Source organism: Psammomys obesus, unplaced genomic scaffold, assembly GCF_907164565.1.
Source record: "Psammomys obesus unplaced genomic scaffold, mPsaObe1.curated_primary_1811, whole genome shotgun sequence".
Lineage (NCBI taxonomy): Eukaryota > Metazoa > Chordata > Mammalia > Rodentia > Muridae > Psammomys > Psammomys obesus.
In genome coordinates, this window is record NW_026596234.1 from 4,689,649 (window position 1) to 4,713,749 (window position 24,101).

The window sequence follows — 24,101 nt, forward strand, 5'->3', positions numbered from 1 at the left end:
CATCTGCTGATAAACTCAAATTTTCTGAAATGTGTTAATGATAGGGAATTTGAGGGATGGGGCTTAAAGAAAAGAGCAGGGCTTAAAGAGCTCAACACAAGACCCTCTGGCATCACACCAAAGGGGAACAGGACAGAAGAATCCAGCTGCCTTAATCTCGGCAAAAATTTAAGAAACACAAGGCGGTGGGAAATCACACCCTGACCACTCCCTTCTTCCAGCACGCCAGTCACAGAGCACTGGCTCTGTCACGCAGCAGATCCATGACTCAAGATGGACACAGAATATATATGACAATGCACCCTGGACAGTGCAAAACAAACGATGAGGGTGTGTGGGCTCTAGCAGTAGAAACCCTTCTATCGCTGCTGGCTACCAGCTAACTGCTCCTGACTAAAAATCTGACTCAAGAGTCCAGACCAGGCCTTGCAGACTCAGAGAGGAGCACACAGGGGGAGCTGGGGAGGGTGCTCCATAATGAGAGACACCAACGGAGGCGAGGAATCAGAGTCTGAGATAATGAAACACCTTGTATCTTTCCAAAGAGGTGAATCATTTTCTTTCAGGTGTCAAATGAATAGCCAAATGTATCACAATCAAAATCTATCATGGAAAAAGCCAGACAGGCACTCACTTCAAATGAGAAGTGGCCTCTAACTATGCTGAAGCTGGGGACACTGAGTCACTGGTGTCTAAAGGACACATACTCCCCCACAGCTACTCTGAGCACCATGAGTTCTAATAAGCTGCAAGATCACCAGTTTCTAAATACGTTTAAACTCTAACATATCACTCATACCTCCTTAATTCTGAAATCCAATTCTCAATCTGGGTACTTTATCAGCCTCTTTTGAGAAGCTGGGCTTTGGAAAATACACGTGTGTCATGGAGAAGGGGGCTTCAGAACACACAGGACCCACAGCCTTGCTGTGCATCTCTGCAGCCCCACCTGCTCAGCTTTCAAAGCGCCAAGTGCACCTACAACCACCAGATGACATAAGCAACGTCAGAAATCAGTTAGCTTAAAGAAAATAACTCTATCTAGCATTCTCCTACAAAGTAAAACTGTTTCTTCAGCCCCTTCCTACTTGTCAAGGTGCAGATTTAATTCCAAAAGAACGGAGGCACCTGTTCTACAGTCAAATCTAAAGTCACCACTTTAATTTTGCTCTGGCTACTAAGGTATAGAGACTGTGAGCATCAAGACAAAGAGACATGAATTATGGAGAGCTAAAGGTGATGAGGCACTAAGCTCTTTACCCGGACTGGGGGATGGGAAAGGTGGAGAGAAGTCTGTACATGTCTTTACTACCCTGAACATACCCATTCTGACAAGGCCCTATGGCTCTGGGGCCTCAGAACCCACCCATGACCTCCAGACACAGGACTTACCAGACACATTGAGAGAGGCCCCGGCGTCAATGACCCCACTGTTGGGTCGCACGCAGTACCTGCGTGGTGCTGTGGTCTTCACTTTAAAACATACATTTCGGTCTGTTGGGTTGCCAAGCTTTAGGTTGGTGGTGACGACGTCAGTGAAGGGACCTATGCGGAGAGACAGACAACTGGTTGGGGTCCTGTGAGGAAAGTATAGGAGACAGACCGAGGCTTGGTAGAAGAGATACAGACATGGGGACAGGAGGAGCTGAGATCTCCCTCACACTATGCCATGACTGCTGTCTTATAGCCAAGAATGTAGCTTCAGGAAGAAAGGAGTTCTATGTGAATGGTGAAAAGATCTAGAACCGGGCAGTCTAAATAGAACAATAATTAGTTGTGGTCAATATTCACTTCCACAGACCCCCAATGGGATCTGGCAAAAACAGTATGAAGGATCAGGCATGGGTCCCCAGTGACTATTAAGAGCAAAGTGTGTCAGAGTGGCAGGCAGCAGGTGGACTCTGGGAGGGTAGGATGGTGTAGACAGTAAAACCCCTAACCGTGTGTCTGTAAGGATGCAAGCCTCGTTCAGAGCCTGCTAGCAGCTCCAAGCACTGAGGCTCCAGAGAAGCCTGGAGCAATGCTCTGTGGCCCTAGGCTACTGTTTATTACTATTACTTATTCATTTCCTACTTTATTAGATTTTTTTAATTAAAAAAGTAAAACATGCTTCTTAGAGCAAACCAAACAATGAAAGATGTATAAAGAGAAGTGAATAAACTTTCCTCTGTGCCTGAGGTTACTAATATCAACCACATTGATATGGAGCTTGTGCAACCATCTAGACTTAGTAGCACTGTACAGGGCACATACCTGCAGAACTTCTTCTCATTGGCTAACCTACAACCAACGAAGTGGACACCTGATCTCAAGGCTTATGGGGGTGTCAGCTGGGAAGAGGGGAACTGCCAGACCTTTTTTTCTTGTCATGTGTGTGTGCATGTGTGTGTTCACGTCTGTGTGTGTTGCTATGGAGAAAACCCAGGGACCTGTCTGTGTGCGTGTACCCAGCCTCTGAGCCACATGCCCATCCTAGATCCACTTCAGGTTTCCCTATTTTCAACATGAGTGCCACATCATTGTTTCCTAAGGCAGGCTTTTCAGTTCCACCTTTCACGGTTACAGAAGCAGGGAAGGGAAATGTGTTTCCGTGGTTACGAAGATATCTACCAGCTCACCTGTCACATATCAGAAGACCCAATAGACACTAGAAGGTGTGCTCTGAAATGCTCGCAGTGAGTCTCAGCTGATGAAGCAGGGCTATCCTTTGTCCATCTCAGTCCCCAGCACTGTGTCCAGACTCAGTAAAGGTCTCAAGACACAAGCACCAAGACAAAAACTACTCACAGGTCATTTCCAGAAAAATGGGTACTCCGGCTGGCCTCCTCTGAGGTACTCGAAGTATGAAGGATCAACTGAATAAAAGCTTAGCTTAAGCACAAATGGTGGTTGAAGGAAGGGGCTTGAGTCAAAATCTAGCACACTGCCGCCAGTGCAGCTACAAGAAAGCACTGATCTGTCCAAATGAGATAGATGTGGACATTAGGGGCTAATCTAAGCATAGGATAGTTTTCACATCTGCTAATGCACAATCTTATCTGTAAGACACCCAGAGAAACAGTCTGCAATCTCACTGTGCAAAACACAACCTCCTGACACAGCTACTCGGCTCCCTTTACACAGCTTGCACCAGCCACACTCACACAACTTCAGGCCCCTTTTCATCTTCCCCAACCACACAGTAACTATGAGTTGGAAGCCCAGTGCCACCTCCACACAGGATCCTGGGGTAGGTGCCAACTCAGTGGTAGTACCTGCTGTTCTATTAGCCCCTCCCCCACTGACCCTGTGGCTCTACCGGGGGATGAAGGAGTGTATGCATGCATGACAGTACATGCAACAAGATGACTGCATCACCTATTGTTTGAGGATAGTTTAACCTAAAAGCTCTTCTTACTTCTGGGACAGCATCTTGGGGACCTAAACACCTGAAGAGAACTTCTCCAGTTGCCTACCAGACAAAGCCCTGATTCTGATCCCCTAGGAACCAAGCTGAAGTTGGAGAGAGGACTTCCTGAAGGATCTGGAATGTAGCTATATCCAGAACTGACTCCACTGTAAACCGCCCCCTCCCCCACTGGGAAAGCATGGAAAAGTTAACCTGTGGCCCAAAGGCTTTTTAGCCACAGAAAGAGACAGCTGGATGCTGACAAGGTGACAAGTTTTGGCCTGCAGAAAGAAATGAGACACTTGGTGCTGAGACTGTCCAGGGGCTTACGGGCTAGCAGCTCTCTGGAATTTTACCCTAGTCCACTGTCCTCTGCACACAGGCTGATCCCCCTTTACTTAAGGTGGGGATCACTTCAGTAAGCACAGTCTATAAAAAGGAGAGCTAAAAACAGCTCTGATTTTCTAGGGCCAGAGAAAGTGGTAAGCCCTACAAGCCTGTATGGGTACAACTCACAACCCATGTATTTCAAAAAATACATGAAACCTTACTCTACAAGTGCAGGTGTTCAGGTAGCCAGGGGTATAGGAATGGGATGGAAGAGCCACCGTTGAAAGGGGCCATTTTTAGCATCAATAGGCCTATGGGGAAAGGGCCAGGCATAGTGGGTCATGCCTGTTAACCTAGCATTTGCCAAGATGGAGGCAGGAGGATCAGAAGTTGAAGGTTAGCTTTTGGTACATGGAAAGTTCTAAGCCAATCTGGGATACAAAGATGAGCCCTGTCAGAGAGAGAGAGAGAGAACACGAACATACAGAATGACAGTCTGAGCATAACCCAAAGCTTTCTAAAGAGATTTGCCTCAAGCATTGACACATGGTCAGATCAGATACATAAACCATCTACCACAGCATACAGACATCTCACCCTGGGGCATGCACAATACTTACTATGCCCACCCCAGTTTCTAGTGTCTCCCCTTCTGCTTCTCAGAAAGCTGGGGTGGGGAGCCCAGCTGTAGACCTCACCAACTCTATAAACATAAGCTAGATTCCACTGAGCACAACACTGTAGCAATTTCCCCAGGTCGGCCTATTATGTGGCAATCTAAATGGTGTTTCAATTTACATGAATCACATAAAAGATGATCTAAATTATTAAAAGACAAGCAATATTAGTAACAGAGAGTGGGATAAAATAAGCTGTATTTCTCCCTTAGCACCCTGCCTTGGGTCTGGGCACTAATTTGTAAAACTCTGGAGGGAGCCATGCTGGAAAATATATGCAGCGCAGACATCACTGGTAGAACAGCAAAGTCTCATGGGTAAAAATCAAGGCATTTTGTAAAAACAGGCCAATCCTCCTCGTCCCACTCTGGGCAATTTACTCTAAGAATTTTATTGAAAATAAATTCGATTTGAGTAATTACAGGAGATAAACCATGTTAGTGTTCTCCTTTCCCCTGTACTAATGAATTAGAACACACAAAAACCTCAATAAAAATGATGTGAAGGCTTATGAGCATCATTCAGATTTTTCCTAGTCACTTTCATTTCATAAAACTGCCATTTCCATTAAGGCATTATGTAAAAAATGGGATTTTATTCCACAAACATGCATATTTATCACCAATGAACTTAAACACTGCTTATAAAATACAAAGTCAATTTTAAAAATGAAATCTCCAAAAGTTAAGTTTTTTTTTAAGAGATGAAAAAAATGATTTGTCTCCAGAGTGGAAACATATCACATCCTTTAATTACTTTCTTCCGTGTCATCCATCCCTTGATCCAGATGTCTGTGTGAAATTAGAAATTCTACATCTCCAGCAAGAATGCGCACAGAGAAACAACTCCAACCTGGAGTAAAATCCCAACGTGCTTTAACATTCTCTTCTCTATATAAGAGGCTGAATGGGTTCTTTCTTCCCCTCATTACAGCTGTGTGCACCTGCAATCATTTATTAAGGTTTATAAAGATGCTCATAAAATAGTATTAACTAACAGAATATAAATTCCTCCACTTGTTTTTGGAGAGATTAGATCCAGCAAAGCATGTCATAAACCACCTGCACCCTCCCCAGGTCCTGGGGCTTGCCTCTCTGTCTTTTTTAAATTTCTTAAGAAAGATCAGAATTCCACCTGTTTGAGAAAGTAAAGACCAGAGCCGGAAGAAATGTATGTGTTCGTAAGAGTGGGCAGGGAGGACGATTCTTGTGTGGCCATCACAACACAGGCTCAGAACTGAAGCACTATCTTGAAGTTCAAGGGAGAAGGTCCAGTTCCAGGTGCCAAAAATCTCTCCAGAGACAGTGACATCAAGCCAGGCACTGGTGGCTCACATATACAATCCCAGAGGCTGAGAAAGGAAGACTGTGAGTTCAAGGTCAGCCTGAGCTACACAACACACACCAGGAAATTCCAGGCTACAGAGTGAGATCCTGTCTTAAACAAAATAAAATGAGACAAGAAGGCTGGATTGAGTTTACCAATCCAGAAATATCCAGGTAACATCTAAGTGTTTCCCCAAGCTTTGCATGGTCTGAAAACTTTGTGGGGATTGTTGCCACAAAGAGCATCATTTATATAGAGCTCCTCTTGTCAGGAAACCTAAAGACCAACTTCACAAGATAGCGGCTTAGGAGTTCACAGCAGGCAACTATAGAGGCCACAGTGAAAAGTCCAGGCACTCGGACTCAGCTGGGCCCTTCTCATCTGTAGACGCAGGCATGTCTTAGGATTCTGCCTGGTAAGTGAGTGATAAGACTACATGGTGGAAGAGGAAAAGACAACATTTTATTTTTAACACAGCAATTCAATTCTATTACAAAGTAAAGACTAACAATGTCAAATGTAGCCAGGCTTGATGACACACGTCTTCAATCCCAGCACTCAGGAGGCAGAAGCAGGGAGGTCGCTGTGATTGAGTTCAGCGCCAGCTTGGTCCACACAGAAAGTTACAAACCAACCAAGGGTGCATCGTGAGGGCCTGTTTCACAATGAGTAAGTGAATAAATCCTGAGTAAGATTCCTGGAAGGTAACATGGAAGAAAATCTAAATTATTTGGGTGACTTTTTAGAAAAAACAAACAAGATGGAATCCACGGGGGAGGGGGGGAATCAGTGATGAGCTGGACTTCATTAAAACTCAAAGCTTATGGGCAAGGCTGGGCTTGGTAGAAGAGGGCTGCCTGACACTCATGGAATCCTGTATCCCATCCCCAGAACTGAAAAATCAAATAAAAACATCTGCCCTCCAAAGAAACATTGTCGACAGAACAGGAGGACAGTAGCTACAGACCAGGAGGGTTATCTGTGAAAGATGCACCTGATAAAGAATCGTTTGCCAAATATATGGACAACTCTTAAAAAACAGTATGAAAATGTACCACCTGGTTTAAGGTTTAAAACTGGACAAAAGAGCTGCAGACATCTCACCAAAGATAGGAGAGGGCAGGGGCTCATGGGACAATGCTCACCATTTAGTCTTAGAAATGCAAGTTGAAAACACAATGAGGCATCTCCACTCGCTTCTGTGCACAACCCTGAGTACCAAATGTGGGGAGGACTTGAGGCCATGAGGCTGGGAACACAGTCTATGTGGCCACTCTGAAAGACAGCCAGGTATTTCTTTTTCTTTCTTGTTCTATTCGAAATTGAACTGAGGGCCTCACACATTTGCTAGGTAAGTATTCTAGCTCTGAGCTGTGCTCCCAGCCTAGCTGGGTATCATTCTTCCTGATCCTCTCCTACTAGAAGTGGAGGTTTAACAGCCTCACCAGAACAACGTTCACTACAGAGGCAAAACAAAGTCCTTCAGAAGCAGGATACAAAAAACTGTGGAACATGCAGATGCGGATAATAGTCACACAAACAAAAACAACAAAAAACATGATGAAACCATCTTCTAAGTGACAGTCATCATGTGGCATTCTATAAAGAGCAAAGCTATAGAGAAGGTAACCAGGTCCTGGGCTGACAGAGTGACGGGATGAACAGCAGTGAGAACCTGTCAGCTGCCAGCAAACCTCAGGGCACACAATGGACTTCAGTGGGTCTAGGTTCCCAGCAGTACAGCCAGCACTGGAGTAGACAGCAGTGGGCACCTGTTTTGTTGGGGCTCCCCTTTCTGCACAATCTCTCCTGAGCCACCACTCATAAATAAGCAAATAAAAATACAAAAACATAGAAAAGAGGAGTGTTTTGGCATGCTGCAGGCACGTTGCAACGAGTACTCAGACTCCAATGCAAGCGTACACAGGAACAGGCCCACAGGGAGGAAGGGGTCACTGACCCTCCGTTTTGCACAGAAATCCCTCTCTTGCTCCTCTAGCACTCATGAGATCCTAGTTTATGAATATGCATCCTTCCTGTGTAATTTATCCATTGGTGTAGCTACAAGCCTTTGAAATTCACACTGCATGTGATGCCATACAAGTTACACACCAAGCTGACGTGTAAGCTACCAGGTCCCAGCCTTCCAGACAGAAGCTTAAATTATTAGCTTGGCTGTATCTCGAGTCTGCATGAAAAGGCTGCATCAGTTTACGCTCTTGCAAACACTTCCCTCTCTGTGACCCTCCAAACAATAAGTGACCACATTCACTTCAAGCCTGCAGAGAGCCTTCGGGCAGAAGCGAAGACTTTTGATAGATGTTGTTGGGACAATAAAACAGTCCTTAAGGTCTCAATACAATCGACTCTGTACATGGGAAAATACATTAAAATTGGAAGATACGGGCCTTCTGAAGTCAAATCTGCTGTTTACAGTTATTCTGCCACAGCCTGTTTCCACCCAGTACCAAGCCCCTGCCTTCTGCCTTCCCTGACTTCAATGCCCATATTTGTCCTTTAGAATGGAAACCACAAATCACATGATTCTGCCTCTTGCTCACAGTGGTGGTCAGCACCTAGAACAGTTCCAGGAGCAGTGTAGCAGCTCAGCAAGGCTGGACGAGGAGGAACAGGCAGAGGACCAGAAGGCTGAGTTCTTTCCCAAGTGTCCCTTTGAGTATGGCCCGTTCTTCAACCTCACCATCTTCCCTATAGGACCTATTCTGCACATCTGCTTCCATTTTCATGGACTGGCCCCATTTATCATTACATCCAGGTCTAGAACAGGGCAAGAGGGCTGGATGAATGACAGGCCGATGTGAGCTTTTCTATGTTGCTGAGTGTGCTACTAGCAGGACCAAATATCAAGTCCTTTTGTGTGTGTGTTCTCACAAATGGGTTTGTGTCAAAAATGCTCTTGTCAGAATTGTTCGGCTTTTTAAAAGTTTCCTTCCTTCTAAAAAGCAATGAAAGAGCAGGATTGACTGTACATGCCTGTAATCATAGCTCTAGGAAGCCTGCGGCAAAATGATCAAGAGCCTGAGGTCAGCCTGGGCTACAAGTACAGCACTATTAAGAGTGGAGGAACATAGAGAGGAGGGTCAAGAGGTCAAATAACATGTTCAGAGCAGATTAGCTCTTCAACAACCATGAAGTCTCCAGTTGTTTTTCCTAAATCTATCTATCCTCTTGATTGAATACTAGCTTACACATTAACTCAACGCTTTGGAAACAAAACCGAATTGTAGCAGAGTAGTGGTGGTAGCACTTGGGAGGAAGAGGCAGGCAGATCTCTGAATTCAAGACCAGCCTGGTCTACAGAGTGACTTCCAGGACAGCCAGGGCTACACAGAGAAACCATCTTGAAAAAAACAAAACCAATAACCAACCAACCAAACAAAAACCCCCAAAGCATTGCAACCAGTGTGCTTTTACCAGCACACGCTGAAGCCCAATCTTACGGCTCTTATTTTGAAATAATCACATAAAAAACCCACATACAGACAAAACTGTTTTAAAGAAATTTTAGACCAAAGTATTCTAAACTAAGTACCCTCCCCAACATTCTCATGAGACAGGTGGCCACCAAGCAACATCACACCCACAATTGCAGCTGAGGAATCAACAACCAGAGCTGTCACTGACAGCAACACGAAAGCGACCCAGGGCCAGCTTGGCAGAAGTAGAGCACAGCCCCCTACTGAAGTCTCACTTGATTCCTAGCCCCTTACAACTCCTGCCCGCAGGCCCACCACAGGTGGGAAAGCTGGAGGACAGCCAGCTCTCATCCAGCTTAAGAATTCAATGATCCAAGTTGCTAGGAAAGGCCTGACAGCAGACTCAGGAAGCGACCTAGAAAACACAGGGTGTTAGGCAGAAGGGACAGCCCAGGAAACAAAGGAGCTAAGGCTTGGCAGAATTCTCACATGCAACACATGTGTTACATTCCTCTAAAGGACTAGGGCACAGCAGTGTGAAAGAATGAACTGGATCCGTATTGCTACTGCTATGTCTGAAAAGATGTTGAATAACATGTGGACCACAGCTAGCTGATAAAGAAAACATGGAAAGAGACTATACTAAACTCCTCTGGTGAGTGAAGAAAACCAGGAAGTGTAGGCTGGCAGCCAGGGAGCCAAGACATCTAAATTACTCACTAAGTTTCACTTATCTCACTAAAGAAAGGTTTAAATTAAGGTTAGTGCCCCACTAACATCTAGCTATGCTATGCCTGGCACTTATTCAATTATCTGGCTACTTCTATATTTTCTAAATAAAGAAAGCTCATGATGGCACACATCTTTAATCCCAACACTGGGGAGGCAGAGGCATGTGGATCTCTCTAAGTATGAGGCCAGCCTGGGACACACAGCAAAACCCAGTTTCAAAGAAAAGCTGGGTAGAGTATGAGACCCAGACTATGGCACACCTCTGCAAGAAGGCTCTTGCCCAGAACACCCTGTGGGTTTGAAAACATTGTCCTAACCCATGTCCAAAACCAACAAACTTATGGCAATAGTCATTGTAATAAAACTTATAAAAAAATCAAAGATATTACTTAGAACATGTTCAGCCTAGCAGTGGTCTCAGTAATTCTAGAAAGACCTGACTTTCAACTTGAACGAAAGGTGTTCCCAGTATAGGAGATGCCCTCACTTATCTAATGATAGCCACTGCTCAGGTGGGCGTGGTGGGGCACTCTTGCAATTGTAGCACTTGCGAGGCTGAGGCAAGAGAACGGCTATGAGTTCCAAGCAGCCTTAGCTACACATCACACACACAGTGTCTGTCTGTCTCTCCCCGCCCCCCAGTAGTGACAACACAGCCCATGAAGGACATGGCTGGCCTTCTATGTCTCTGCTCAACTGGATATCTCATTTCACCAATGTGAGAAATGGCACCATGCAGCCAGTCGTTAGGATGGATTCTGGTTTGTTTTCCCTGTCACTGAAGAAGGCAGTAGCCATTCCAGTGAAAGGAGATCTAAATGAAAAATATTTTCTATTTCCCCATCTCTGCTTTGGGAAGTATGCTCACTCTTCAAGGCTCTGCTCAAACACCTTCTATTTTAGAAAAAGTTGGGGAATCCCTCTAGCCAGGAGAGAGTACTCAATTCCTCCTTCCTCCTGTACTCTAACAAGCACTTCCACACATGTGTTTTGCAGCCTGACCCTGGCTACCAGGCTTCCCAACCCATTATTCATTTCCCATCTCTCCTTGCATATTTTCTCACATTTGCACTTGCCACACCTACTCAACCTACCTGAGACTCACTCTCTCCACTCTGGCCCACACAAATCAATTACGTTATCCTCCATCACTTAGTCACCAGCAGGTTCTAGGGGCTCCACCCTCAAGACAGTCAGAATCTGAGTACTTCTCACCTTTCATTGTTTGCTACTCTGGTCCACTGTACATGTCTCGCCTGTTCTGAAGCCTGGATCATCACAGGAGTCAAAGAGCTCCCATACCTAGTCCAAATCATCAGAAACATCAGCCAGACCATTTAAAAAGCAAATCCCTCCAAACCCTACTCGTCCCCATCACAGCACAATCTCATCTCTCCAGCAGTTTCCCCGTCTGTGCCCTTAAGAGCTCATCTTACCCCTCTTTCACTCAAGGCACGTGGTTGCTGTTCCCTGACCTAGGAGCTCACTGCCACCTGCCTTTCCCAGGGTTTAGAATATCTTCCCCTAAATATCTCAGGTTTACACAGTTGTATACAGGTCAACCTCTCAGTTCAAATTCGCCAACCACAGTAAAGTAGTTCCCCCAAGGTCCCATTTAAAATGGAACCCAGGGGTCAGGATGCAGCTTAGTGAAAGGGCACATGTCAAGCATGTGCAAGTCCCCAAATTCCATCCCCAGAACCACAAAATCTTTTAAAATGTGAAAGTAAAACATTTTTTAATTTTAAAATAAAACACATGAATAAAAATAAGTAAATCATTATTAATAAAAAGATAAGAACAGAGCTGTTCCCAAACCCTTTAACTCATGCCTGTCTTCACTTAGCATTCACCTCCAGCTGACACGAGTCTGATTTTCCTCACTGGAAGATGAGCTCCATAAAAACTAAGGATTCCCCAGGTTTTCCTCCACAGGAGGGATATCTGTAAAGCTCAAAGGTGGGAGGTTCCAGAATCTTGAGGTCTATTGTACCCTCTTCAAACTAACTTACATTATTCTTCCAACTCAGCTGGCGCACAAAGCAAGCTTGAAGGAGCCAATGCATGTTTTTAAACAGAACTCTCAAGGTCACACTTCAATTAAGAATTTTATGAGCCAGGCCTGGTGGCACAACCCTGTAGAAGGGGAGAGAGCTTAAGGTCTGCCTGGGCAGCTTAGTTACACTGTCTCAAAATAAGAAGTTACCCTTCCTCATAAAAAAGGGCTAGGGATACAGCTCGCTGGTAGAGCACTGGCCTAGCACATATGTGATCCTGTCAATCCCCAGCACAAATGAAAGTCTGTCAATTGTATTCACAATAGTTCAAAGTATGACAGCGCAAGGTAGAGTGTGGACATAGTACTAGATCAGTTCTGAAGGATATGTGCAGTTAGCAGGCCAGAAATTTAATGATTTAAATGGTCACACAAGTGTGATAATGAGGAAAAGAGAATAGATGTTTGCCTAACAGGACACAAGAACATTCCCAAGACACTGGGACACGTTCATGGGCAAGATGGCAAATCACCAAGGAGGAGTGGAGTGTGTTGAGTCTAAGGTTTCCAAGACAACCAGGTTGGCTGGAGATCCAGCCAGTCAAAAGAGCCAAAGAGCCTCCTGGAGCCAGAGAGCAGGCAGGGCACTATGTGGAAGGAAAAGGAAGGAATTACTAATGGGCAACACAGGAAAGGGCAGGCCAAGGAAAGCCTAAGGCCAGAATCCTGATACATGGAAACAGAAGCATCTGGTGAAAGTCCAGGAAGAAGCCAGCAAGTCTCCAGGAAAGCCAAGGACATCAGGTGCCAGAGAGAGACCTGGTGATGGAGAAGGGTCCACAGAAGAGTAAAGAGTGGAATGCAAAGGCAAAGAGAAGACACGAAGCCAGGTGTCAAACCCACTGTATCCTCAGCTGGCATGAAGGAAGACTAGCCAATTGAGGTGGAGGGAGGCGGGCTCTCTTCAGGAAAGGGCACCACAGGTGTATCTGGAACAAGGATGGAGGAGACAGGAGAGAGGAGAGGAAGGGCCTGGGGAAGAACTGCAGAGCAAGGAGCCCTGGGCTTTCCTGACTACACTGGGCCCATATATTAAGAGAGTGAGAGAGAGAGGGAGAGAGAAAACATGCCTTGGAATTAAGCAGGAAGAAGCAGGGAAGATGGTGTATGCAAAAGTCCTATGGCCAAAGTGAACAAAGGCTGAAGGGGTAAGATGACGCTGGTCAGATGGGAAGTGACAGCTGCATATCATTTTGTTAAAGGATTTAATCTTTATTCTACTGGCCATGGGGCGACGTTAACCAACTTAAGCAAGATATGATCAGATTTGCATTTCTGAAAGCTGTACTGATGTGGAGAAAAAGACAGGCCCCAGACTGGAAGTTCGGTTAAGAGGCTATTAGTCTGCCAGAGGAAAACAAGCCCACCACAGAGGGAACAGGGTAGAGGGGGCCCATGGCAGTCACAGCCTCTCTGGGCTGCTCAACCGTGTAAATGTGAGGGCCACTCAATAAGTTAGCAGAAAGAGATGAGGCCAAGGGCATGAATGGTACAAAAGGAAGAATGCCCAAGTGTCACAACTGTGGGTAAGTACCCACCATACATGTGGCATAGCAGGGTGACCTCATGCTGCCCCGAACCTGCTACATGTTCTCATGTCATCATTATGCAAAATGATACAGAACCTTCAGTTGCCCTTCACCTAGTGTCACTAGTCTCCAGGTAACTCACCTTGCCCTGCTCCTCTGCCCAAGGCTAGCACACAGGACCAAAGGGTCAAATCTTGGCTAGAAAAGGCTGTGTGCCACCTGGAAAGGCCATTTACTATAGACAGTACTTTCCGGTCACACTCATCTCTTCTGACTCACACTTTGCCAGTCTCTGCTAGCTGAAGAAAGCTCTATCATGCATGAGCTCTGCTGAGACACCCAAGAGGAGTGCTGAACCATACTTTGCTAAGTCTAGGGTTTCTGGGGAGGTGGTTATAAACACCAACAGAACCTGATGGGGTGAGCAGATCTTCATACAGAAGATCACTGCACACTCTGCAGTTAATAGCCTCTGAAGAAATGAACTGGCATTAGGAAGCTACTCTGGTCTCTTCCTGGATATCTAAAGGAGTGACAGGTCACTAGCCACTCTCCTGGAGACTTCTCAAAAATCTGAATGGGGTTCTCACTCTTAGCAAAAATATGGGCAGGATTTGTGCCCACGATACTTCCATCAGTACTCAAAGGACACAGGCTTCATTAAGTATGACTAAGCCATCTTTCTTGAATGGGTCATTCAAGACTACCCAGTGAAGGAGAGCACGCTAATCTTTGTACATAAACATTTAAAAATGTCAGGGCTGGAGAGATGGCTTAGCAGTTAAGAGAACTGCCTATTCTTCCAGAGGACCGGGGTTCAATTCCCAGCACCCACATGGCAGCTCACAACTGTCTGAAACCACAGTTCCAAGGGATCTGCCACCCTCACACAGACATACATACAGGTAAAGCACCACATAAAAATAAATATTTTTTTGAAGTCTGTGTTCTTTAATTCTCCTTTTTTTTTAATAAATATTTTTTAAAAAGATGTAAGACCTTCAAAATAAAAGAAATTACCCTGATGACCATTCATACTTCCTTCACTGCTATAAACCCTCTGCCTCACTTTGCAGAGAATGAGTCTGCGTGAACTAGCACTAAAGAGCTATCTGCAGTAGGGATGAGAAAATATATATGTTAAATGTCCTTTTAATATCCTTTTAGCAATCAATTTTAAATAGTGAATATTTATTTTATTATTATATATAAATAACAAAAAATTTTTAAAATTTTTAAAAATCTTATGAGACCATATATTTTAATGGCACCGACTCCATATACCCCATGCAGGATGAAGCCATAATTCTTCACCTTAAAATACAAGGGAACAATCCAGAAGTGACCATAGGGCCTGCTTCCAGTCAACAAGTTTCTGTTTAAAAATGCATTTAAAATTTTGAAAAATGGAAATTCTAGGAGGTATTTTATTACCACACCATTACTTTTTAAGATAATCTTGGAATGACTGTCAGGTTCAGTAACTCTGTTTCCAGAGCAAGGCTCTCTAAGCTACTCTTGCTTCTAAGGCAGCTGCCCAGGTCCCCAGGTAAAGGCTTCAAAGAACCAGTGAACAAGGGCCAAAGCTATCTGGGTATGATGTGCTGACAATGGCCTGAAAGGGCCTGAAATGATAGAAAACGAGGGGGCGGCTGAAAACCATAATGCAACTTTGTTTTAGCACAATTCAAGGCTTTTATTTTATGAAAGACTCCATGGCAAGCTTCATCCTGACTAATGGAAGCCGCGTTCTGTGTTCATCTTCTATTATCTTGCTGACAGCAGTGTTCCTTCCAGACCAGGTCACCCTTCAGATGGCAAAGTTTTTACCAAATGAAGGGAAAGACAGTCTGTCTGGGAGATAATTCTTCATCTTAAAATTCAAGTTTCTAGTTCTAACATTCTCTGGAACTTATTCCCTTGCTCCACCCCTAATTTTCAACTACTTAGCCTAAGACTGCAGGCGCAAAATACATCTTTCTGAATGTAATCTTTCAGTGTAATAAATAAAAGATGGTGTTAATGCTACTTAAGAGTTGGGCTCTTTAATAAGCATCAGTTCAGACTAATTACTTCAATAAATCAACACAGGGATGAAAAGTTACTAGGGAATTGCCAGGCTGCCAGCCACAAGCCCTCACTGAGAACAAGCCCTGCCTTCCAAGTACAAGGCCAAGGGCTGCACACATGTTTTCAGATAAAAAAAAAAAAAAAAAAAAAAAAAAAAGATAAAAGAAAGTTACCTTCTAGCTCATTTTTATCCTAGGGATATGGTTCCAGAAGTAAACAATACTGTCAATGAAGATTTAAGTTTGACTTAAGCCCAGTAAACTTAATGCCATTTGCTTTTTTAATGAGCAAGCTAGTCAATAATTAAATACAGGAAGATGATCTATTCAGGATGGATTTTGATTTTAACCACGGCCATAAAGAACTGTAAGTTCGCTACTGACATTTTGTTGTGCTATCCAGAAGTCTGCTGACCAGAGCTCCAACCCACTCAGCAAGCAGTGGAACGGTAATTACTGCCAATGATGACTGTATCCAGTGGTTGGGAGATTGCTTTTAGTTTCTTCCCACCAATCTTAGATCACATGTCAACTTGATGACCTGAACCAGTGAGTCCAAGACTGTTCTTGCCATACAAAAGACAGAGTTTACCCTCAAGCTTGGTGTGCTCGAGTGCCCCTGCCCAAGTACTCGACCAGCTGCTGACTTCCCAAATGCCATCACTTAGGAGACAAGGAGGCATTGCATCTACACTGGGCTGGTGCCTCACCCCAGTGAGGTAGTTAACTATTGTTCCCAACTAGGACTATGATAGAAATTGGGGGAGGGGTACTGGCTCCTGGACAATGACCCAAACCACTTACCACTTACAACACACCACTTACCACAGAGGAGAGCTGATGAAAGAGGAAGGAAAGACACAAGTTAGAGCTCCCAGGAAGACACCAAAAGTGGACAGGCCTTAGAAGGCCTGGCATAGAGAAAAGAAGGCCATGAAGAGAACACTCCTCCCATAGACTTCCGAAGCCTTTCACTCTCTCAGGAAGTGCCCTACTCTGAAAAACTTCTCCTCTAACTCCGTAAAGATCAGGAGTCTAGGCAAACCCTCGGCTTTGTGTCTTCCCTTCAGCCTTTCTCCTCTGGGTGTTTACTGCAGTGTGGTGCTGGAGATAAAAGCAAGGGCCCTAAGACCTGGAGGGGACAGGCGCTCCAAAAGGAGACCAACAGAGCCAAAAACACTGAGCCCTGGGGGCCTTGAAGAGAATGATACCCCAACCAAGGACAATGCATGGAATGGTCCTAAAACCCCTGCTCAGATACAGTCATAGTGGGGTCCCTAGGAAGGAAAGAAGGGGCTTTCTCTGGCATGAACTCAGTGGCAGGCTCTCTGCTCACCGCCCCCTAGGGGGTGCAGCCTTGCCAGGCCACAGAGAAGGACAATGCAACCAGTCCTGATGATAGGCTAGAGTCAAACAGAAGGGGACTAGGGGAGTGGACTAGGGGAAGAGCATATGGGGAGAAGAAGGAGGGAGGGTGAGACTGGTAGATGAGGGAGGGGGCCACAGCCCAGATATAAATCTAATAAATTGTAATAAATGATAATAAAAAAGAATTAAAGAAAAAAGAACCAAGGGCCCTGCACCACTGACCCATATCACACTCCAGCCCTTTGCTTTTGGGGTTTATTTTGCTTTTATGTTTTCTTGAGATGTAGCCCAACTTGATCTTGAACTCACAATCTTCTTGCCTTAATTTACAGGCACGTATCACCATGTACAGCCTATAACATTTAAATTTAACACAGCATACAAAATTTCCAGGATTATGACCAATACAAAATCCCATACCACCATCTCCAACTGTAGTAAAAGACCAATCATTCCCTGAATGACAAGCACATAGATTAGCTCACAAATGTAATTCATTTAGATGAACCTTAGAAATCAAAGTCATTATTCTGGATAACATGGAGACCAGTTAAATCTGAACACTCTCCACCTGAAACGAATTCCCTTAACACAATGAGCCAATTTACTGGGCCTCTCATTTTATTGTCTCGGCAGTCAGCTTAAAGCAAACAAACCGAGAAACTAAACACCCAGCTGGGCTTGGTGGCACAATCCTGGCACCAGGGAGCTACAGCAGGATAACCAGCCACTCCTGAGCAGCCTGAAAGGCTTACTAAGAGTTCATCTCCAAGACGAGAACTCCGTGCTAACACATGTCTGGCCCTCACCGGGCCCCCATCAGGTCTCCAACATCCATGGACACCTCTTGTAGAGTGAGGACATGCGGCCACCAAACCTCTGGACTATCTCCTTGGCAACCAGTGATGTTGGCTGGAGAAGTGTCACCTTCTTAGCACTGCCATCAACCCAAGGGTAAGAGAGCAAAGTGGCACTCAAGGTCACACACACTTAACTGGGAGAACTAGAACACAGCCGTCTGCTTCTTGGTCCACACATCAGAGACAATGGTCGATGGAGGCTTCATGGCATCAACCCAAGGTAGGCCAGTCAAGTCATCATACCTGGTGGGTGTGTAGACCTATGTACCAGCCAGTCTGGCCTTCTCTGCCCCCACCTCCTACCCACAGCATCCCCACGGAACAAGACTCCAGCTTCGGGACCTCTATCCACACTATTAGCCAGGCTCGAGACACTCCCACCCACTTCCATGCTGCTGTCATTGGATCTTTTGAACCAGATCCAGGGACACTCTGTCATGATATGATGTCCCACACTCTGGGATGTTTGTCCTTCTTTCCTCTGGATGTAAAGGACACAAGGGTGTTGAGGGAAAGCAAGTAGTGCAATCAACTGGACTTGAATTTTCCTGGGTTCCGACACGTGGATGTGGACTAACAGGATAGATGTGCCATATCACGGAGAAGAACTTCAGGCTACCCCAGTGAAATCATGCTGGCAACTTGGCTTCCTTTCCCAGTCTCCTCCTCCAGAGAGGAGCACAGAAAGGCAAAGAGATGTCCCGCAATGAAGGTAGATCCTGACAACCCTTTCTAAGCTGAAAATACGTTTAAGTAAAAACACATTCGATCATTTCACCTTTCCGAACATCACAACTGACCTCAACGTGCTCCAGACTCTCATGAGCCTCCAGGTGCCCAGAACCATCTAGCACAAAGCCCATGTGATAATAATATGCTATTCAAATACGTGTTGAGCCCGTAATACCAGCATTTGGAAAGCAAAGACTGGAGATCCATCTCAAGTCTGAGGTTAGCCTGAACTACGTCACAACTACATACCTCAAACAGAGAGGGCCAATGAGACAGCTCCACGGGTAAAAGCAATGGCTGTGCAAGACTAGAGATCCAAGTTCAATCCCTGGCACCCACACAATGGAAGGAGGAAAATGACTCCTGCAAGCTGCCTTCTGACCTCCACATGTTCACTGTGGCATACATACCCCGATACACAATAAATAAATGCAAAATGAAATAAATAAAGGCACGCGACGAGGAGCTTGCACTCACGTGCACACCCGCCACAGAGACGGACATTTTGTAGCTACGACAGGATGCAAACACATAAGACACTGCAGAGCTACAGCTATAACTGGACTGTGGCTCACTGCTGTGTGGTCACAGGAGATCGCATGACACCATTAACCTGGAAAAGGATCAGAATTCAAAACTCCAAATAGCTTCAGCCAAATGCACACCAGTTTCTCAACACCATCAGCCGAACCCTGTTAAGTTGGGGGGCTCTGGCAACTAGGATGCACTCTAAGCAGACGTGCTTTTTATCTTAGAATGTTTGCGTATGTGTCTGCGTGTGTTTGTGCACTTGCGCCAGGGTGCACTCGTGAGGTCAGAAAAAGACTTGCAGAAGTTGGTTCTCCTTTCATCACATGGGTATGGGGACTCAACTCAAGTCTTCAGCCTTGACAGCCTTTACCTGCGGAGCCATCTCTACCGCCCAGTGTCAGGCTTCCTGGAGTTTCTGTCTTCAACTTGAGTCATTGCACACTCTGGGAGGCAAGGTAAACAGCCGCAGCCCTGAGGCCAAGAATCTGTGGGTACAATGGCTAAGTGTGTGGACTTCTGAAATCAGACCGTAACTGTGCCAACTACTAGATAAGAGCCGTGATCGAACACTACTTGCCAGTGGCAGAGACACGGGTGACTCTCACACCCCCAAATCGTGGGCACCTGTTGTGGGTGACATGTAGGCGATACACGGGCGATCGGAGCAGCCAACCTGAAGTACACCCTCATAGACTCCAACTTCGCCCTCCATAGTACTTACCACCGACTGCCACCATCTTTGCTCACAAGTGTGATGAGCTCTAAAGGCCTCCTGTGCCCAGTACGGTGACTCAAAACATGAAACGAAGCAAGGAACAGACCGGACGTGGTCCCTGTTGCCTCACGGCCCTTAGATTTGGTGAAGGGAAACATACATGCATACATACGTAAATACGTGTAGACATATATACGTACATGTATGCATACATACTATTACACGAATATACTCTGCATACATAGTTGTCTACAATGCACCTTTTTTATTCACGTGTGCATGCTGGCATGTACAAAGTGCACCTTTACACACAAGTGTATACAAAAAGTGTACTACACAGAAAGTGTGCACAGGCTTCCTGGGCTGTAGTCCCAACAGCTACAGAAGCAGCAGTCCCGGGAACACTAAGAAGAAGGGGACTAAGGCAGACTCCATGAACTGACTCCACATGCATGCTTTAGGTGCCTGGTGCATGCGGGCCTCAGGCGGACAGCGTCCTGCCCTCAGGGCGCGTCCCTTCCGGCGCCGGGAGCTGAGTGACAGTTCCCAGGACGGCCGCCCGCTTACCTCGGAACTTGAGTTCGTGCTGCGGCTCGAGGCTCAGGACCTGCTCCACCTTCGCCATGGTCCTCCCCGTCGGGGCGGCGGCGCGGGCGGGGGGCGGCGGCCTGGGTGGCGGGGCTCAGGGGCGGAGGGCGAGGCCGCGGTGCCCGGCGAGCTCACGGCACGCACACACGTAAGCACGCACGCACGCCCCGACGCACGCACGCACGTAGGCACACACGTAGCAGCTGCCGGGCTCCGGCAGCGGCCAGAGGCTCCAGCGGCGAAAGGCGGACTGCGCATGCGCCTGATTTCTGGGACACTGCGCAGGCACAGCCCGGGCTGTGGAGGGCGGAGCTTCCGCGGCAGGGGGCGTGGTCTCGCTTGGCTTGGGAGGAGGGGCGGTCTCCATCCAGACTGCTTAGTAAGCGCCTGCGGGGAGAACTGTTGTTAAGTGCTTTACTTAATAATAATAATTAACAAGAATAAACTTCCACTTTCTTCCCGCACGTGTGGTGCCAAGCTCTGCTGAGCCTGAATATAATAAAGTACTTATAATTCTTACAAACACAATGTTTACGGGTTAGTGATATGTGCCAGGCCTTGTGACAGTTCATAAATAACAATTATAAATATAATAAACTGGCAATTATTGTTTGCTTATTTCGTGCCACTCTGCTGAATGCTTTCAGTAACTGTCATAAATAAAAGCTATTCTGCATTCAGCGCTCACCAAGCCTCAAAGCGCTCCACTGAACCATTTGCTAATAGATACCATTATTTGTTTATGCAAGAAATATTTAGAAATACAATAACCGGAAAACGACCTGCTTCACACCTTGCTAGGACCTCATGGGTAGAATAAATTGGCTACACAAATAAATCATGTCATTAGAAGTGTCTGGGCGCCTAGAGCTGTCTAATGCCCAAAATAAGCCCTCTATGGTCTTATTAGCATGTGACTAGTATTTCATTGTGTAACATACATATACTATGTAAAATAGATCTTAATAGCCTCCTCATCAAACATATATGAAATAAACATATATGAAGTAAACACGAGTAATTGTTCACCGTGGTCTATTCTATATGACTGAATATTCATATTGTTCATGCATTTCCCATGTTCTGCATCCTTGAACTTATTTCCATAATAAACGTTTTTAAGGGGTAATCTCTGTCTTTTAGCTTGTGCATCTATAGTCCATTTATATTTATTATACTTGTTGGTGTACCTGGATTTATTTCTACCACCTTACCTTGTTTCCCTCATTAATGTACCATTTTCTGTTTGCCTCTCATTTCTTGTTTCTTCTGAGTTGTTTTCCTCTCCATCTATTCTTTCCTTTCATGGTCTGCTGCTGTTGCTTCAATGCTTATTTTAATTTTTTTAACGTGTACTGATTTTATGAAAGTCTAGCTTTTATAATATTTTGCCCTGCTCTCTTTAAGTTTAAGAACTTCAGCTCACTATAATAGCCCACCCCTCACTTATGTGCCTTCATTATTGTGCCTTCGAAGGATATACATGTTTTCCTCAGTCCCTGTTCTGTGTTTTGCCACACTATCTCTTTGCATTTGTCATATTTTGAACTCTTTGGGGCTTTCTACATTTGTTCACTGGGTATCTTTCATCAAGCTCAAAGCTTTTCAGTCAGTATTTTTCTTAATTTTGCTTTTGCTGTTGTTCGCTTATTTGCTTTGTTTCTGAGAAAGGGTCTCTTGTATCCCACTCTGACCTTGAACTCACTGTGTAGCTGAGGATGATCTTCATTCTCCCGCCTCCCAAGTGCAAGAATTCCAGATGTTATATATCACTCCCAGTTCATGGAGGACTGAAGCTGGAGTCCAAGGCTGCCTGCTATCCAAGCATTGTACCAGCTGAACTATCGTCTCAGCCTCAATTTTATTCTGCTTTTGAAGTAGGGCCTCACTACGTAGCACTCACTATGACTAGAACTCACTATGTAGAGACCAGGCTGGCCTCAAGTTACTTTGGTTTATTATTATTATTATTATTATTATTATTATTATTATTATTATTATTATTATGAAGAATTACACCTAACACAGGACTTCCATTGTGCCATTTTTAAGAGTGTAGCCCAGCAGTACTGACAACTTTCATGTTGCCTGCAACCAACAAGCTCGCCCATCCCCCAAACTTCTACCTTCAAATCTGAAACTCCACATCTCTTAAACACTAAGGCCATGTTTCCCTTCACCATCCCCAACCCTTGGGGAGCTATTTTCTGTCTCTGAATTTGAGTGTTCTAGGTACCTGGGGGGGGGGGGTCACAATTTGTGACTGGGTTACTTAGCACTAAGATAGGACAGAGTGAGAAGCTAAGGAGATGTGAGAAGAGAAAGATCCCCTCCCCCCCCCAAACACACACAATTGGGCTATGGGCCTATAGATCCCATCGGACAGCACCCTTGACCCTTTGAATGGTAGATACCAGGGACCTGTTCATATACCTGTAAGGACTTACCCAATGCTCACAGAAGCTGTTAGGCTGGGTACAAAAGAGTGCTCTAGATGGCTATCAAGAGGCATAAGATGGGGCCTGTGGTGATTGGCTCTGGACCTGCAACCTTCCCGGCTGTCTGGCTCTCATCATTGCAGGTCTGCTCGTTCAATAGTCTTTGTAGGTACAGCTTCTATGCAAGAACTCTCGTTTACACAATAAAGCCAAAATTGCCCAAAATGCTAATGTGTGTTCCCCTGAGGGCGTCTCAAAGATTTACCAACTAGCAACTGTGAGTCCTACCATGGCAGCACTCCTCTCTCATCCCCAAACGGGAGCAGTGTGCCTCAAACAGCCCCTTACAGCTTTACAAAGCGTGATCCTGTAAGCAACCCAGCTTGAATACGGTGTTTACTTAATTTCAAGCTCTATTTAATCTTTAAACTTTGTAATAAATTGCCTCCATGCAACTTAAAGCCACAGGATCATGTATATAGCCATTGTGAAGACACCTAAGTGTTGTCAGAGCACATGCTTAATGCCAGCATTCAGGATGCGGAGGCGCACAGATCTCTGTGAACTCAAGGCCTGCCTGACCTATGTAGCGAGTTCCAGGGCATCTAAGAGAACTCTCTTGAGAAGCCCACACCCATGACTTGGTGCCATTTTTTCCTATGACTCTGTCTAAATACTTAATGAACTCATTGACTTTGCCTTTAGTCTGGCTCATCTTGAAATTCTTTTCAGTGCCATCATCAAGCATCTGGCTTCACCTGAGCAGAGGTCTCTAAGGGGGGAAGGAAGCTCTTCAGGCTGTTGGCAGCAGTGCTGGACTGTGTCTTCCTGCCACCACGGCTGACAGCATGATGTCCCTCAGGGCTCATCCATTGTGTAGCATATGTGACAATATTGCTTTCAAATGCCACCTCAGCCCCATCCTCTCACTCTTAACATCTGGAATTCTGGTTGGCATTTTTATTCATGATGTTTTTGAAACCGTGGTTGTTTTCCGACAGTAGCTTATAAAATGAGTTCAGTCATTACCAGAATCTGGAAAGAAAGAACAGGATGTGCTGAGATGCCTTCTATTATTCAGGAAACTTCTATTTGACCACACTAACGTGCTTGCACTCAGATCTATGTACAATGTCACAAATACTAGCATAATACAGTTATTGCTTGGGCTTGTTAAACAGAAAGTGAAGAAGGAAGAGAGGAGTAGAGGGAGAGGGGAAGGGAGCCAGTAAAATAGTCTAACTATTGCATACCAGCCTTAATGTCTCTTAAGATAACACATCATCATCACCATTGTTATTATTATTACTTATTGGACTTGGTCT

At 45.3% G+C, this 24,101-nt stretch overlaps 1 protein-coding gene across 1 annotated transcript in view; it reads right to left on the reverse strand.

The window, feature by feature from the left end:
• Vapb (VAMP associated protein B and C) overlaps positions 1-20,487 on the reverse strand; it is a 35,418-nt gene extending 14,931 nt beyond the window's left edge. The window contains exons 1-2 of the mRNA XM_055596039.1: positions 20,318-20,487; positions 1,393-1,545 (exon numbers count right to left, since the gene is read on the reverse strand). Coding sequence (XP_055452014.1) covers positions 1,393-1,545; positions 20,318-20,375 — 211 coding nt within the window. The 5' untranslated portion in view covers positions 20,376-20,487. The remainder of the gene's footprint in view (positions 1-1,392; positions 1,546-20,317) is intronic.
• Positions 20,488-24,101: the final 3,614 nt, after the last annotated feature.